Source organism: Durotheca rogersii (genome assembly GCF_024521655.1).
Source record: "Durotheca rogersii strain YMJ 92031201 chromosome Unknown GGS23scaffold_11, whole genome shotgun sequence".
NCBI lineage: Eukaryota > Fungi > Ascomycota > Sordariomycetes > Xylariales > Xylariaceae > Durotheca > Durotheca rogersii.
In genome coordinates, this window is record NW_026251242.1 from 609,400 (window position 1) to 626,210 (window position 16,811).

At 56.3% G+C, this 16,811-nt stretch overlaps 5 protein-coding genes across 5 annotated transcripts; 3 read left to right on the top strand and 2 right to left on the bottom strand.

Moving 5' to 3' along the window:
• Positions 1–170: 170 nt before the first annotated feature.
• Positions 171–6,441, top strand: GGS23DRAFT_569685 (putative myosin MYO2). Its single transcript, XM_051516469.1, has 7 exons — positions 171–810; positions 943–1,075; positions 1,148–1,337; positions 1,405–5,242; positions 5,328–5,401; positions 5,460–5,674; positions 5,739–6,441. Exons 1-7 carry the CDS (start codon positions 676–678, stop codon positions 5,879–5,881), a joined length of 4,728 nt encoding a protein of 1,575 aa, XP_051371548.1. The 5' UTR covers positions 171–675; the 3' UTR covers positions 5,882–6,441.
• Positions 6,442–6,942: 501 nt separating this feature from the next.
• GGS23DRAFT_597153 (P-loop containing nucleoside triphosphate hydrolase protein) lies at positions 6,943–8,032 on the top strand (the record flags this gene model as incomplete). The annotated part of the gene is made up of 3 exons (XM_051518577.1): positions 6,943–7,125; positions 7,279–7,406; positions 7,771–8,032. The coding sequence occupies 3 exons, from the start codon at positions 6,943–6,945 to the stop codon at positions 8,030–8,032; spliced, it is 573 nt and encodes a 190-aa protein (XP_051371549.1).
• Positions 8,033–8,642: 610 nt separating this feature from the next.
• Positions 8,643–10,376, top strand: GGS23DRAFT_70611 (inosine triphosphatase). Its single transcript, XM_051521208.1, has 5 exons — positions 8,643–9,120; positions 9,320–9,464; positions 9,544–9,580; positions 9,676–9,709; positions 9,826–10,376. The coding sequence occupies exons 1-5, from the start codon at positions 8,834–8,836 to the stop codon at positions 9,926–9,928; spliced, it is 606 nt and encodes a 201-aa protein (XP_051371550.1). The 5' UTR covers positions 8,643–8,833; the 3' UTR covers positions 9,929–10,376.
• A 313-nt stretch (positions 10,377–10,689) lies between these two features.
• On the bottom strand, positions 10,690–12,762 carry GGS23DRAFT_597155 (peptidase family C78-domain-containing protein; the record flags this gene model as incomplete). The annotated part of the gene is made up of 5 exons (XM_051518578.1): positions 10,690–10,970; positions 11,057–11,267; positions 11,464–11,675; positions 11,972–12,062; positions 12,148–12,762. The coding sequence occupies 5 exons, from the start codon at positions 12,760–12,762 to the stop codon at positions 10,690–10,692; spliced, it is 1,410 nt and encodes a 469-aa protein (XP_051371551.1).
• A 1,546-nt stretch (positions 12,763–14,308) lies between these two features.
• GGS23DRAFT_71139 (uncharacterized protein) lies at positions 14,309–16,272 on the bottom strand. Its single transcript, XM_051521209.1, has 4 exons — positions 15,896–16,272; positions 15,751–15,821; positions 14,624–15,664; positions 14,309–14,551 (listed from the first exon to the last, which is right to left on the bottom strand). The coding sequence occupies exons 1-4, from the start codon at positions 16,026–16,028 to the stop codon at positions 14,366–14,368; spliced, it is 1,431 nt and encodes a 476-aa protein (XP_051371552.1). The 5' UTR covers positions 16,029–16,272; the 3' UTR covers positions 14,309–14,365.
• Positions 16,273–16,811: the final 539 nt, after the last annotated feature.

A 16,811-nucleotide genomic window follows, 5' to 3' on the forward strand; every position in this document is an offset into this window, starting at 1 on the left:
ATAAAGGTAGAGCAATGACAACGGCTATGGCTGCTATGTAGTACGTATCTGGTTCTATCTGCCCGTTGGCTCCCACTTCTTATTTCTCCCCTGCCTGGGAGGTACTTGAGGTTGTACCCCCCTTACCGTGCAGATATTACATTGTACTACATATTCGTACATATGCAATACGATATAATACTACAGATAAATCACAACCTGGCCCATGTCGAAAAATTGCCCCTAGTATTTCTCCTCGGATGTGAAAATCATCACCTCTGCTACTCCCGTCACCGCTGCTAGTCCACCACTAAAACCACCACTGCCACCATCCTCACCACCACCACCACCACCTCCTCCCCTACCACTACTCTTACTACTGACGCCACCACCATCACTATTTGCTTCTTCTCTGCTGGAAAAGAACCCGGTTCCGTTGCCCTGGTCCCCTGGGTCTCTCTGTCCGTCTGTTCTTTTATTCCGTACTAGATTCCGGTGGTCTGCCGCCTGTGTCTCGTTTTGCTGCATACCTGGGCTGCCTTGTTCGTTTTGGTTCCGCCCGTCCAAATTCCCACTAATCGGCACGAATGCCTCCCACTGCAGTCTTCCCTTAACACGGTACCTTGACGCCCTTCTGTATCCCGCGACGCGACCGATCCCGAGCCTAGTCTGTCCCTGTTTCTTCAGCAGCCTCCCATGTCGCATAGCTATGATGTCGGGACGAGAGCTTGGCAGCCGGATGCCACCGAGGGCTGGGTGGCCTCGGAGGTTGTCAAGAGGACCGTCGATGGTGACAAGGTGATCCTCGAGTTCAAGCTCGAGAACGAAGAGGTAAGCAACCGGGGAAGCACCGCTGGAGTGGACGTCGTTTCGCGAGGGAGGGGAGGGAAGAGGAAGAGAAAGAGGGGAATCTCCTCTTGGGTTAAGTGAACCAGTCAAGTTGACCGCCTGCCGGTGTTATAGACCAAGACGGTGACGCTCTCCGCAGCCGCCCTGCAGAATGCCAACGACCCGTCCTTACCTCCGTTGATGAACCCTTCGATGCTTGAAGCCAGCGATGATTTAACAAACCTGTCCCACTTGAACGAGCCTGCTGGTATGCGTCTTCCTGCAAGCGTGTGCGAGTCCTCGCCTTACCCCATGTACTAACCGTTTCCTCCGCATCTAGTACTCCAGGCTATTCGCCTGCGATACATGCAAAAGGAGATTTACACGTACAGCGGCATAGTCCTGATCGCCACGAATCCTTTCGCCCGAGTCGATTCCCTCTATGTCCCCGGCATGGTCCAGGTGTATGCTGGCAAGCAGAGGGAGACGCAGGCACCCCATCTGTTTGCCATCGCCGAGGAAGCCTTCATGTAATTACGCTCCTACCCCCTTGTCCTCGCGTCCACCTGCGCCATGGCTGATACAAATCCCCCGCAGAAAAATGATAAAGGATAAGAGGAACCAAACGGTTGTCGTCTCGGGAGAGTCTGGCGCGGGGAAGACTGTTAGTGCTAAATACATCATGAGATACTTTGCCACTAGAGAATCCCCAGACAACCCCGGCGGGCGGGTGAAGAAGGGGTCCGAGACGATGAGTGAGACGGAAGAACAGATTTTGGCAACCAACCCTATCATGGAAGCTTTCGGAAACGCCAAGACGACGCGAAACGACAACTCTTCGAGATTCGGAAAGTACATAGAAATTATGTTCGACGAAAAGACGAACATCATCGGTGCCAGGATTCGGACCTACCTCCTCGAACGGTCGAGACTCGTCTTTCAACCCTTAAAAGAGAGGAATTACCACATCTTCTACCAGTTCTTGGCCGGAGCAACGGACAAGGAGCGCCAGGATCTCGGCTTGCTACCGATCGAGCAGTTTGACTATCTTAACCAGGGTAATTCTCCTACGATCGATGGCGTCGACGACAAGGCCGAATTTCTCGCCACCAAGAGCTCCCTAAAGACGATCGGCGTCGACGAGGCCCAGCAGTCGGGCATCTTCAACCTCCTCGCCGGTTTGCTGCACCTGGGTAACGTTAAGATCGGCGCTTCTAGGAGCGACAGCGTGCTGCAACCCACGGAGCCCTCGCTGGAGCGTGCGTGTAGTATCTTGGGAATCGATGCTACGAACTTCTCAAAGTGGATCGTGAAGAAGCAGCTCGTTACCCGTGGCGAGAAGATCGTCTCCAACTTAACGCAGCAGCAGGCTATTGTCGTGCGAGACTCGGTTGCCAAGTACATTTATTCGAGTCTCTTCGACTGGTTGGTGGAAATCATCAACCGAAGTCTTGCCACCGAAGAAGTGCTCGGCCGCGTATCGTCGTTCATCGGCGTGCTCGATATCTACGGTTTCGAGCACTTCGCCAAGAACTCATTTGAGCAGTTCTGTATTAACTACGCCAACGAGAAATTGCAACAGCAATTCAACTCCCACGTGTTTAGGCTCGAACAGGAGGAGTATGTCCGTGAGCAGATAGACTGGACCTTCATCGAGTTCTCCGACAACCAGCCGTGTATCGACTTGATCGAAGGTAAACTGGGTATCCTGTCGCTCCTCGACGAGGAGTCCAGGTTGCCCATGGGCGCGGATGAGCAGTTCGTTACGAAGCTTCATCACCACTTCTGCGATGACAAGAACAAATTTTATAAGAGGCCCCGATTTGGCAAATCTTCCTTCACCGTCTGCCATTATGCCGTCGATGTCACCTACGAGTCGGAAGGTTTCATTGAGAAGAATAGGGATACGGTGCCTGACGAGCACATGGAGATTCTCCGAGCCACGACGAACAAGTTCCTCGGGAAAGTCCTCGCTGCCGCGTTGGCTGTTCGCGAGAAGGACCTGGCCTCGACCGGGTCCGCTGTTGCCAGACCCGCAGCGGGGAGGAAAATAGGAGTCGCCGTGAACCGCAAGCCAACCCTCGGCGGCATATTCCGCTCCTCGTTGATCGAACTGATGAATACCATCGGCAACACCAATGTTCACTACATCCGTTGCATCAAGCCAAACGAGGCTAAGGTCGCGTGGAAATTCGAAGGACCTATGGTTCTCAGCCAGCTGAGAGCTTGCGGTGTTCTCGAGACCATCCGCATCAGCTGCGCTGGTTACCCGGGACGTTGGACCTACGAAGAGTTTGCCTTGCGATACTATCTGCTGATCCCGTCTAGCCGATGGCAGACGGAGATTCGGCAGCTCGTGAAAGAGATTCTCGCCCGGGCCCTCGGTTCCAATACCGGCACCGGGACCGACAGCTACCAACTAGGTTTGACCAAGATATTTTTCCGTGCCGGTATGCTGGCGAACCTCGAGAACTTGCGCCAGAACCGGATGAGCGAGGCTGCCATCCTGATCCAGAAGAACCTCAAAGCCAAGTACTATCGACGCAAGTATCTCGAGGCGCGGGAATCTATCATTGCTTTCCAGTCTCTCGCCAGGGCTAACGTGACCCGCGTGAAGGCCCAAGAGCTGCGCACGGTCAAGGCCGCAACGACAATCCAGAGAGTCTGGAAGGGACAGAAACAGCGGAAAGTGTTCGTGCAGATTCGCAACAGCGTCATCCTCGTCCAGGCTGTCGCCAAGGGCTACCTGCGGAGGAAAGAGATTATGGAGACTCGCGTGGGCAATGCTGTTGTGCTCATCCAGCGCGTATGGCGATCGAGGAGACAGGTCCGCGCGTGGAGAAACTACCGCAAGAAAGTGGTCCTGGTCCAGAGCCTGTGGCGCGGAAGGGTGGCGCGCAGGGACTACAAGAAGGTCCGCGAGGAAGCTCGCGACTTGAAGCAGATTTCCTACAGGCTGGAAAACAAGGTCGTCGAACTCACCCAGTCCTTGGGCACCATGAAGACCCAGAACAAGAGTCTTCAGAGCCAGGTAGAGAACTACGAGAGCCAGATCAAGTCGTGGAAGAGCCGACACAATGCCCTCGAGACCCGGACGAAGGAGCTTCAGGCGGAAGCCAACCAAGCCGGTATCGCCGTCGCCAAGTTACAAGCTATGGAGGAGGAGATGAAGAAGCTGCAACACAACTTCGACGAGTCTACGTCGAGCGTCAAACGGATGCAGGAGGAGGAACGCGAGCTGAAGGAATCTCTACGCACCGCAAACGCCGAATTGGAACGCATCCGGCGCGAGAGCACGCTTCACGAGAACGAGAAGATGACGCTGCGGGAGCAGCTGGCGCAGATGGCCGAGGAGCTCGAGCTGGCCAAGCGAACGGGCGCCCTCAACGGCGAGCTTACCAACGGCAACGGCGTCAACGCCCCTTCCAACGGCCTCATCAACTTGGTGGCGTCCAAGAAACCGAAGCGCCGGAGCGCGGGCGCGGAGCCCAGCGCGATAGACCGTTTCAGCGCCGCCTACAATCCGCGACCCGTCTCGATGGCCGTTACCAGCGGCGCGAACCGGTCCAGCGTCACTTACGTCCCAGGCCCGGACACCATCGAGATGGAACTGGAAGGCCTACTTGCCGACGAGGCTGGCCTGAACGAGGAGGTGACGATGGGCCTCATCAAGAACTTGAAGATTCCGTCGCCCAACACCAACCCGCCGCCTTCGGACAAGGAAGTTCTCTTCCCATCCTATCTCATTAACCTCGTCACATCCGAGATGTGGAATAACGGGTTCGTGAAGGAGTCGGAGAGATTCCTGGCCAACGTCATGTCGTCGATCCAGCAAGAGGTCATGCATTATGAGGGAGACGACGCCGTCAATCCCGGCGCCTTCTGGCTGTCCAACGTACACGAGATGCTCTCGTTCGTATTCCTTGCCGAGGATTGGTACGAGGCCCAGAAGACGGACAATTTCGAGTACGACCGGCTCTTGGAGATTGTCAAGCATGACCTCGAAAGCTTGGAATTCAACATATACCACACGTGGATGAAGATCCTCAAGAAGAAGCTGGCAAAGATGGTCATCCCAGCTATCATCGAATCCCAGTCGCTGCCCGGCTTCGTCACGAACGACAACAACAGATTCCTCGGCAAGTTGTTGGCTTCGAACTCGACGCCCGCGTACAACATGGATAACCTGCTGAGCCTCTTGAACAACGTATTCAGAGCTATGAAGGCGTACTATCTAGAGGATACCATCATCACCCAGACCGTTACCGAACTCCTTCGGTTGGTGGGCGTCACCGCGTTCAACGACCTACTCATGCGCAGGAACTTCCTCTCGTGGAAACGAGGCCTGCAGATCAACTACAACATCACTCGTATCGAGGAGTGGTGCAAGAGCCACGACATGCCTGAAGGCACCCTGCAGCTCGAGCATCTCATGGTCAGTCTACCGAGCTTACCCCCTTCTCCCTACGCTTTTTTTCTTTTTATCTAGCTCGTAGCTAACCCCTTGTCTCGTTTCCCAGCAAGCAACCAAACTCCTGCAGCTAAAGAAGGCGACCCTGAACGATATCGAGATCATTCAAGATATCTGCTGGATGTAAGTGGACGGCAGGTCGTCTCGGAGGGCCACGTACAGGGCTAACACGCGCCATCAGGCTCTCCCCCAACCAAATCCAGAAGCTTCTGAACCAGTATCTCGTGGCGGACTACGAACAGCCGATCAACGGAGATATCATGAAGGCTGTGGCGTCTAGGGTAACGGAGAAGACGGACGTCCTGCTACTGCCGGCCGTAGACATGGATGACAGTGGCCCATACGAGATCGCAGAACCCCGGGCGATTACGGCGCTGGAGACGTACACCCCGTCGTGTAAGTTGTGATCGAATCGGTCGTTGTCATGAGGACGGGAGATGGCTAATCTGACCTTTCGCAGGGCTGCAAACGCCTCGCCTGAAGAGGTTGGCCGAGATAGTCTCTGCTCAGGCCATCGCTCAGCAGGAGAGGATGGAAGATGACGAGTACGAGAACGGCGGCGACCTCATGGAGGAGGACGAAGTTGGCGTCGAGGGCGAGTAGAGCCGGGATTGTCGACGGTAACTCGGCATCGATCTGGGTTGCCTGACTTGTCTTGTAAATGATGAATGGTACTATGAGACTATGACGGGTTCTGTGGCACATTACGAGCTATGAATGGTTGTTTTTTTTTTAATCAAAACATCAAAGACCAGCAGGTTCCGAGTGCCGCGGGCAGAAGCACCAGGGGCATCGCAAGGTTGAGGCGAGCTCGAGGGATAGTACAGACTTAATGGACAATAGGGCATGATGACTGAACTAGAAGGCTCATACGAACTACGGACCAGGCGTCTGACGCTACCTTTTTGTTTAGACTCGGCCGTCCGGGACCAAGAGCAGAGAGGGGAGGGGTGGGGGGAGAGCGTACTCGGGAGAAAAGACGAGACATACTGTATAGCATCTAGCTGAGGTGTATGAGCCGAACATGCAAGATTTGTTGTGAGGAGGTTGTAGTTAGCACTCCCTGTCTTTCTCTCATGTACTTGAATTTCGAGGCGAACTTCGGGTATAGAGAGTAGAGCCAGTTCTCGCGTGTTACATAATTTTTTTTTATTTTTGTGGCAGTGTACCTGACGGAAGCTGCACACGTGTGACCTGCCCAATGTTGACTGCTACCTGCCCGAGTTACCTGAGGTCTGGATACATGCATATCAGGGTTATCGGCTATATGATACCTGCCTAGAGGATACTCATAGACGATGTATTGTATGTAGAGGGGAGGGGGGATATGGTGAGGTACGTAGTGCAGACCCCGACAGTCATAAATTTTTCCCAAACCGGCCTCACCCACGCATATCCCATAGGCATATCTAGCTCTTCTTAAACCCTTTCCCCGTCCTTTATCCCATCATTCTTTTCACAGAGATCTCGCCCGTCGAGCGCAGAAGTACATTCCTGTTTCTCACTAGCCCAAAATAAGAGAGAGAGAGAGAGGCGGCCTATTCAAGCGGAGTCAGGGAAATTGTGCGAAAAGGGGAAAAGAAACAAAAAAGGGGAAGGGGAAAAGGAGAGAGAAGGGGGGACGAGAGAGAAAAACCGAAACACAAAGGGAAAAAAAGACGGAGATGCGCACGAACCCGAACATCATCATAACGGGCACGCCCGGGGTCGGCAAGACGACGCACTGCGAGGTGCTCGCGGAGCGGACGGGCCTGCGGCACGTGTCGGTGAACGAGGTGGTCAAGGACAAGGGTTGCCATGAGGGGTGGGACGACGAATTCCTGAGCTGGATCGTGGACGAGGACAAGGTGAGTGCGAGGCGCGAGACAGACCGGCGACGGCTTTTTTTTTTTTTTTTTTTCATAGGTGATCCGGGGACGGGAAGACGGGGAGAAGAAGAAGAAGAGAAAAAAAGAAAGAGCCGAGCGAGAGCTAGCTGACCCGGAGAGACGGACGCGCAGCTGCTGGACGCGCTAGAGGAGGACAACGTCAAGGCCGGCGGCTGCATCATCGACTGGCACGGCTGCGAGATCTTCCCCGAGAGCTGGATCGACCTGGTCGTGGTGCTGCGCGTCGAATCGAGCACGCTGTATGACCGGCTGACGGCGAGGTACCTATTTCCCTACCCATCTCTCTACGTACTTTTTCCTCTTGTCGACTACCTCCCTCTCTCCCTTTTCTTGATTCTTGCCCATCTCTGCCTTCTCCCCCTTTTCCTCCCCCCCTTACCCCTCTATTCATAAGTTAGGGGTTCTTCTGGTTTTTTCATAGAAAAAAAACCGAAGGCTCTACTGGGAAAATGGAGGAGAAAACCGACGCAAAGGGAGTATATGGGGTATATGTGTATATTTATATACTCTGGGAGCCGAGACGAGGGGAGGCGGGGAGAAGAAGGGAAGGGAGGGGAGAGCGACGAAAAAAGAAGAAGTTTGACGCTGCTAACGGCCCGGCAGAAAATACCCCGAGGCGAAGCTGCAGGAGAACCTGGACGCGGAGATCATGGAGGTGCTGCTGCAGGAGGCGCGGGAGGCGTACGAGGAGCAGATCGTGGTGGAGCTCAGCAGCAACACGACGGACGAGATGGAGGCCAACGTCGACCGGATCGAGGCGTGGGTCCGGCAGTGGAAGTCGGATCGCCGCGGCGGCGGCGGCGGCGGCGAGGGTGAGGACGGAGATGAGGAAGAGGACGGAGGAGGAGGAGGAGAAGGGAAATAGGAGGGAAAGGGGGGGTTGGTTGGAAGCTCGGAGGCCTTAGGCTTTAAGATAGGGGGAGGAAAGAAGACGGCGACAAGGAGGGGAGAAAAAAAAAGGAGAAAGGGAGAGAAAAAGCGGCTAGGACGCGGGAGGAGAATCGCCGTATGTGTGTGCGAGTAGCAATGAGATGTGAGATACCCTACGGTTTATCGGCGCTGGTTGCGCGTTGTGGCTACGAGACACCGACGATATCGTTCTTCGGTAAGGGTTCTGCTTCCTGCGTTGGCCGTGCAGTTGAGGGTTGGCGTTGCCAGAGGCGGGTATCTTAGGTACCTACTTGTAGGCTAGATTCGGTGCCTAACCCGCCTAAAGCCTGTACCTATATTACTAGGGATGTAGGTGCCTCCTAAAGCGGACACAGCGGGCTACCTACCTAGGAGGTAGGTACCTATCCCTAGGTGTAAGGGGTTGTACCGATAAGGCCAGGTAGGTACCTGGCAGTGGTATGGTAGGGTTGCATGTCGCCGAGTGCGTCATGCCGGCCGGCCTGCCTCAGGTACACACTAGCAGCGCTCAGCTACCTCTAGGTAGTTTACCTCTATAAAGCAGGGCCCGTTGAGCCCGGCCGGCGAGCCCAAGTCACCGATGCAAATTATACACTCTCCGTCCCGCCGACGACGACCCAGCAGCACCGCAGAAGAAGACCGGAGAGGGAGCGGCCTCGCGAGCTAACGACCGAACCACGCAACTCTCTCTCATCTCTTTCTTTCTTTCTTTCTTTCTTTCTGTGTCTTCTCCTCTCTCCCCCTAAACCAGACAAAGATGGCCACCGCCACCACCGCCGCCGCCGCTGCCGAGACCGCCGGCCGGCCCGTGGTCAACTTCATCACGGGCAACGCGAACAAGCTGCGCGAGGTGCGCGCGATCCTGGAGCCGGCGGGCATCGCGGTGCGCAGCGAGGCGCTCGACCTGCCCGAGGTGCAGGGCACGCTCGACGACGTGACGCGCGCCAAGTGCCGCGCCGCCGCCGCCGCCGTCGCCGGCCCCGTCCTCGTCGAGGACACCGGCCTGTGCTTCGACGCGCTGCACGGCCTGCCGGGCCCGTACATGTGCGTCCTGCTCTGCCCCTGTCTCTACTTCTTCTCATTCTTCTGCTCTCCCGGCGTGTCTGTGTTTCGGGGCCCAATGTGTGTGTGTATATATATATACGTAGTGTGTAAAGAGGGGAGGACAGGCCCGAGGAAAGAAAAAAAAAAAACTAACTAACCGCTCCCTCCTCCTCTGACCAAACCCCCCCCCCCTTTGCAGAAAGTGGTTCATGCAGTCCGTCGGCCACGTCGGGCTCAACAACCTGCTCGCCGCCTACGAGGACAAGTCGGCCCAGGCGGTCGCCACCTTCGGCTTCTGCCGCGGGCCCGGCCACGAGGTCCTGCTGTTCCAGGGCCGCACGCACGTACGTCCCGCCGCCGCGCCGAGAGGGGGGGGCCCCTATGACCAACGTAGGTCCAAGGCACGCTGACGCGCGCGAGCAGGGCAAGATCGTGCCCCCGCGGGGCCCCGCCACCTTCGGTACGGCCCCTCCCGCCCGCCTTCCTCATCGCGCGGCCAAAAACTCTCAGGTTTTACCCCCCCCCCTCTCCTCAGCTGACTGACCGCGTGCGCAGGATGGGACCCGGTATTCGAGTACGACGGCCAGACGTAAGTCCTTGTTCTTTCTCCACCCCCTTTCCCCCTCCCCCCTGCTCTCTCCCAACCCCCCGCCTGCCGAGACTAGAGGACGAGAGCCGGCGACGTTAAGAGAAAAAAAAAATCAGGTACGCCGAGATGGACAAGGACGAGAAGAACAAGATCTCGCACCGCTTCAAGGCGCTCGAGAAGCTGCGCGCGTGGATCGAGGCCGGCGGCCTGGCCGAGTAGGCCTTCCCCCCCCAGCGCTGGTGGCTCGATGGGGAAGAGGAGGGGGGTTGGTCCTCTTGGGAGCAACTAGAGCCGGGCAGACAGGGCAGGGTGTTTGCGGAGGGCGTAGATCTCGTCGTGTCTCTAGATACCTGCGTGCTTAGACGCAGACGCGTGGCGCAATGGATAAGGTCGGCGCCCGAGTTCAGGGGGCGGCGGCTTGTACGCGGCGTGTTTTGTGCTTGTCGGTGTCTGCATAGCGAGAAAGAAAGGGAGAGAGCGTGTGTGTCATAAGTCTAGAATCATCCGTGATAGATGGCTCCCCCTTCTCCGCAGCGTCACGCGCTCGCCATGCATATGTTTTAGGTACGCATATATTACCCAGTGCTGCCCGAAGTGCCTTGCTGCGCTTGCTCTATACCGCTCGATAAAACCTGCCAACTGCGTGCCCGTCTCCCTTAAATAAACGACAGGTAAAATATGCCGGATTCCCTCCTCCTTCTACCGTGTCCCTCCTGTCCCTTTCGCCCCTGACCTAACAACCTGGTGAACGAATAGACCCAGATGTGTGATGCCCTACTAGGAAACCTACTCCCGCTCCGAAAGATGCAACCGATCTCCCCTATTCGTTGCTAATACTATTGTTGCGGGTGCGGTAACGGTGAACACAAGTCGCCGACGCTTGGCGCGTGGGGGTAGCGGGCAATGAGCCCAGGACTTGGTGTCAACCTGTATGTAGAACAAAGGTACACACCCAGTAAAGGGGGAGTACCACAGGGACATTAAAAATCTAGCTCGTGGGGAAAAGCAGAGAAGAGAATAGAAGAGAGGGAGGAGGGAATTAGAAAGTTTCCATACCTCAGAATCTCAAACTCGTGGTACTTCTTAAGATACTTAGCCCCGCGACGGTATAGCTTCAGCACCCGTTCTGGATCTCGGTGCTGGAACCGGCGGCCGATATACCGCGTGATCCCGTCGGGGTCGCGGAACATGGGGTCAAAGACGAGCAGCTCCCAGCCGCCGTCACGGCGCCTCTCGAGCCCGATGATGGTAAGAGAGTGGCCTTTTTTGGTGTGCGGGCAGTGTAAGCAGTGTGCGTTTGTATCCCAAAAGACTGGATGGCAGAAAGGAGGGAAATCAAAAGTTTACCTCTGTGTTGAAAGTATATAGGCGGCAGGGACGTGCATCGGACTTTGGCCTCCGGATTGGGACAGGGCGCCGACTCGAAGTACGCCCTCACGGTGTCGAGCAGGAGGGCCGCCGCGACGTCGGGTACTGTATTCTTGAATGCTTGGGCCTCGCATCTAGATGCGCGCGCCGCTGTCAACAAGAGGTACTCGGTAGGGATGAGGAAATTCTGCTGGCAGCCGTCGCGCAAAGAGGGGGAGGGACCTACGGTATGTCGAGGCTGAGGAAAACGGCTTGTGCCTAGTAGTAACTTTGTGTCAGTCGATACCTCTAACGTTTATGCTGGTCTAGAGGAGCCCCTCCGACTCGAAGAAGAGGCGTTAGGCTCGTGGGCGATGAGAGGGGACTGCCGGCCATAGCGAACCTACCTCTGGCGTGCCGATGTACTTGCGGGTGCCCTTCACGCCGCCCGTCTCTATCCTCCCTTGCGTGTTTATGCCCATGTCCCAGGCCTTTTCGATGTAGTCCTGGATGCGGAAGATACTCGGTATCCTATCCCGTAGCGCTTCGGCGCCCGGCGCGCTGGCCCCGACGATGTACGACGAGAGCATTTGTATGTTTCGGTACCCGCAGAAGCCACCTTATCCGAGCGCGTACCCACGGCTCGTCAGCAGAGGAAACCCAGCCAGCAGTGATTTCTCGTCACGGGACGGACGAATCGGGGACTACGGCACGGGCACGGGTGTGTGTGTGTGGGTAGACTTGCCTTCCCTCCGTAGCTTGGAGATGTGTTGAACTGCCGGGTGGCAGAGATAGGCGTGCTGCGTTGCAGCGTTCTGCTGTAGGAGCTGTTCGAGAACGTTTACTATACCTGGACGCGATCGGTGAGCTGGGAGGAGCAGCCTCACGGAGTCCCGGCGGCGGGGAGGACGGTACCTTCGGAGCTTTCGTAGCCACCGGTCTTTAGCAGAGACACGAGCCAGTCCGGCATCCTGTCCTCGTGAGCATACCTGCCGAGCTCCGACTTCTGGTCCACGTGTCAGTCACGCCATTCAAATCCGGACGAGGTGGCGGGTGGCGAGGCGAAGCGAGATTCGCCCAGACCGACTTACACCAAGCCTCCTGCCCAAATCCCCGCCCGCCAGCGCCTGCAGCTCGCGTGATCTCTGAGGGGGCGCAGCGAATATCTGCTTCCATATGCCGACCGCCGAGGCCGGGTTGTGCTCACGGGATGCAACACGCTCGTTGGACTTGTGAGCGCGGCGGGGCCGGGGCGCCGCGTCTCTACTCTGCGAGTATGGGGACCGGTAGCCACCGTCTACCGGTCTCGTCTTAGCACTGGTACTGTTGCTTCCTTGGGCGCTGACGCGGCCTTGTCGCGAATCCGGCACCGGCGTGGGCGGCTCCTCGGGTTGTTCTGCGCCGTGGAGCTCGATGTGATCTTCGAGTTCGGCGAGCGTGACGACTTCGCCGCATCCGTCTACGGGACACTCGGCGAACTGGTCCTCCTCGTTCGGGCTTTCGTCCTTCTCGGGCGCCGCCTCGTCCCCGTCCACGACAAACGGCGACTTTCCTTCGGCGTGGCGGGTCTCGACGTGCTGCGAATCCGGTGAGTTCTCGGGCATCAGGGGTGGGGGTGGTAGCGTAAGGGCCTCGCTCACAAACAAGAGTAGATACTGGTTACCGAGACTCGACCCGCAAAACGGGCAAACGAATTCGCTAGACATGGTCGTCTCGCTCTGCTACACCTACGATATCCGCGGCGTCTCTCTCTCTCTCTCTCTCTCTCTCTCTCCAGAAGTACCGAGACGGGGGCTGAAGGAGCACTCTAAACCCCTATTGTTCCGCTCGTGGGTGCATGTGAGCGCTCGAGTGCGCTACTCTATTAGGCGTTCGAGAGTGTATACGTATGCATAGGCTGGCTGTGTTGTAGATATGTGTGTCAGAGGGGGAATCTGGTCCGAGCTTCAAGGCAATCGATCGTGTGTTCCCGTCATTCCCTTGCCCCCTCTCTGTCTTTCCGTCTCCTCTCTGCCCGTCCTTCTATGTGTTTTTCCGTGTGTGTGTATTTTTACGACCTGGTTTGGGTCTGTCTGGTTGTCAACGGAGCAAGACAAGCCCGGCGGCGAGCGAGCGAGCGAGCGGGTATCTAAGTGACTAATACAAGGAGAGAAGAAATCAAAGAAGAGTGTATCTTCGTAGTGGGATTCACCGGCGCCACCTCCGGATATCTGCCCAGGCAATCTGAAAACAAGCACGCTTGGGTTGACAGCGCGGGCACAGAGGTAGGAAATAGGTACCTAGGTAGGGGCTTAACTACTTGTGATATCCGAAGGTAGGATGATGGATGCGTTGCTGGACAACGCAAGTAGCTACTTAGGTAGTTAGGCCTTTGGAGGAGGTAAGAGGTAGGTACCTTAACTTGGGGACGTGTCTACCTCCGGTACCTTAACCCTTAACACGCCCGGCCCAACGTCATCCCCTACAACCATGTACCCAGGTGCCAGACGCAGACGGAGGCCGCACGCGGCGGACAACTCCTAATCACCCTGTTAGAAGGAACCCGTCGGAAACGGTTAGGCAGTCTACCAAGAATGTGGATCTGATGGTACCTATGTATCGGGGTACGCCCTAAGCCACTCTAGAATCTACCTATATGCTTACCTATGTACCTACATGTACCCAGATACCTGTCTAGGTACCTTAGGTAGTCAGATCCACTTGCATTCAATGAGATGCACTTCCTGGAAAGTACATTTAAGTAACTTACTATGTATTGGGGACCCGTACCTCCCTCTACCTAGACATCTGCATATGAGTAGGAGGTAGGTACCTAAGCCTAACCCGTAAACCTCCACGCCCTAAGGTGCCTCTTCTTATACGGAGCCGAGGCCTCAGTACCTAGGTACCTAAGGTACTTAAGGAGTGCTTGGCTCCAGACAGTGAGTGGATCGGCCTCCCTGAATGTACCTGACTAAATACCTAGGTACCCAGGTCCCTAATGTATGCCTATACATACAGGTAGCCACGCACTCAGGTGGGTATGCTATAACGCACAATGGATCTTCAACACGGGAATGGGGACAGCTCCGTACTTTTATTCCCCCCGTCTCTACGGCTAGATTGGCAAAGCTCACTGTCGTATTGCTGTGTTAGGTACCTATACGTAAACACATGGCTACCCGCGTCTTACTGCCCGTCATATGGCAAGACGTGAACGGCCCCGTGGTATCTGTCTACTGCTCCTCAACCCGTCATACATATCTAGGTACCGCCTTCTCGGGGGGGGGGGCCGAGTGCGCGACTGTAGGCATCCGGATCTCCTCCTGCTTATACGGCCAGGTCCTTAAGCTTCTCTCCAGTCTCCGCCACGCCCGCTGCCTTCGGCTTCGCCGCCTTCTCTGCCTTCGCCTTGACCTTCTGCGAAGTTGTGTCCTTGGGCAGTTCTCTCGTAAACGGGATGAACTCCGGTGCGCCCGGGAGATACTTGCGCAGCGGCTCGGGAACGCGGAGGCCCTGTACACACACGCCCACCGCCGAATTAGTATATAAAGCTATTCGAGAGCGAGTGGGGCAGGTTCTACTTACGTCCTCCGTCTGGTAGTTCTCGAGGATGCAACATAACGCTCTCTCCGTCGCGCACAGCGTCGAGTTGAGGCAGTGCACGTATTTCTTCTTGGCGTCCGTCTGCGTCTTGGTGCCGAACCGGATCTCTAGCGCGCGAGATTGGTAGTCGGTGCAGTTGGAGCACGACACGAGCTCCTTATACTCTCCCTGGAAGGGGAACCACGCCTCCAGGTCGAATTTCTTCGCCGCCGCGTTGTTCAGCGCCCCCGAGACGATAGCTACGACCTGGTACGGGAGTCCTAGGGACTGGTAGAACCCCTCCGAGGTGGCGATCATCTCGTCGAACATCTCCCACGACTTCTCGGGATCCGTGAGTACGAACTGCTCCACCTTCTCGAACTGGTGGACGCGGAAGATGCCCCAGGCGTCGCGACCGTGGGAACCGGCCTCCCGCCGGTAGCACGTGCTGAACCCGGCGTATCGGATCGGGAGCTCCTTGGCTATGATCCACTCGTCGGCATGGAAGGCCGAGATGGGCTGCTCCGAGGTGGCGATGAGGTACTTGTCATTCTGCGGGTCGCCGTCGACGACCTTGTATAGCTCCTCGTCGAACTGCTCCAGCTGGGCCGTCTTGCCCATATAGTCCTTGAGCATGAACTGAGGCGTCTGCAGCGGGGTGAAGCCCTTGTCCGTCAGGTATTCCAGCCCGTAGTTGATCAGCGCCTGGTTGAGAAACACGCCCCACTGCCGCAGGAAATAGCCTCTGTGGCCGACAACCTTGACCCCGCGATCTGGATCGTAGCCGTCGAGCCGCAGCAGGACCTCGTGGTGCGAGAGCACATTCTTCTTCTCGACCTTGACGCCTTCGGGCGCCCACGTGCGCTGGATCGCGTTGTTGTCTTCGTCGTCGCTGACGGGGACCGAGTCGTGGACGATGTTGCCGATGGTCTTGATCTTGGCCTTGAGCGCGACGTCTTTCTGGGCGGCCGAGTCGAGCAGATCCTTCTTCTCCTTGTCGAGACTGGCTCTTTGCTGGAGAAGCTCGTCGGCGTCTTCTTTGGCCTGCAGGGACGGACGGGCTCTTGGTTAGCTACGGCACGTACGTACGCAACGGATTGGGTGACTCAGAGACGATCTGGAGATCTGACCTTCTTCTTGGCGCCTATCTGCTTATTCACTTCGTTGATCTTGCTATTCATTTGCGTTGCGGCATACTGGGCTGTATCGATGGCGAATCGTTAGTCTTGACAGTGCTGGCCCTCATCTAGCGCAAGGGGAAGGGCGGCAACTGACTTCTGCGGTGGTCCTCGAACATCTCGATGACCTCGTCGACAACTTCGACCTTGGCGTATCTGCGGCGCTGAGACTCGCGGATCTTCTCGGGATTGCCGCCCCGCTCGGCGATGAAATCGAGGACGTCGAGCATGTTTAAGGGTGCGAAGAGGTCCCTAGGGTGAGGAGGCTAAGTAGCGAGCAATTCTGGCACCGCAATGGGAGTGGTAGGAAACCCTCGTCAAGTTGTTGTTATTCTGAGCTGCTGGCTGAATTTTGGAGGGGTTAAATCTTTTTTGTATTTAAGAACCCTTTGCCCCGCGAGGTGGGGTACAGCCAGTATCTTAGCTGCCCATTGATCGATTCACCTTCCATCTCTTGTACACATTAGCGTCAATAGGTAGGTACCTCTCATACACACATGGGATCCATATCAATATACACCGCCGCTGTATTAGGTACCTCGAGGTACCTATAGGTACCAGGAGGAATCCACACATATGTATATACCGTGTAACTCCATAATCTTGGTATCTGAGGCAGGTACTTCATATATGAATGCCTACTATATCCTCATCCTCATATCGTCCGCCTTACGCTGTGTGCCATCTGAGGCACGGGTGCAACCTACTAGCCGACCAACCTAGCTCATGCCTGTCCGGAAATAGGGGCTCTTCGCAAGTACGGCCTCGACCCATCTCTCCCAAGTGCTGGTTGGCGACATTCCTCTCATCCTTCTCTCGAAATACGAACGGCGCGCGCGCCCGTAGGGGAGGATGCGTTTAGCAGGGGGGTGTCTGGCCGGCTCAAACGTGAGGATTGCCGGCGACATCCGCGGCGCCCCGAGTCCCGAGATCGGGTACACCAGAGCGGGATGTTAGTGGTGAATAGCAGCCTTGCTTGAAGAAAAAGAAATCCGATGAACTCCGGAGCCAGA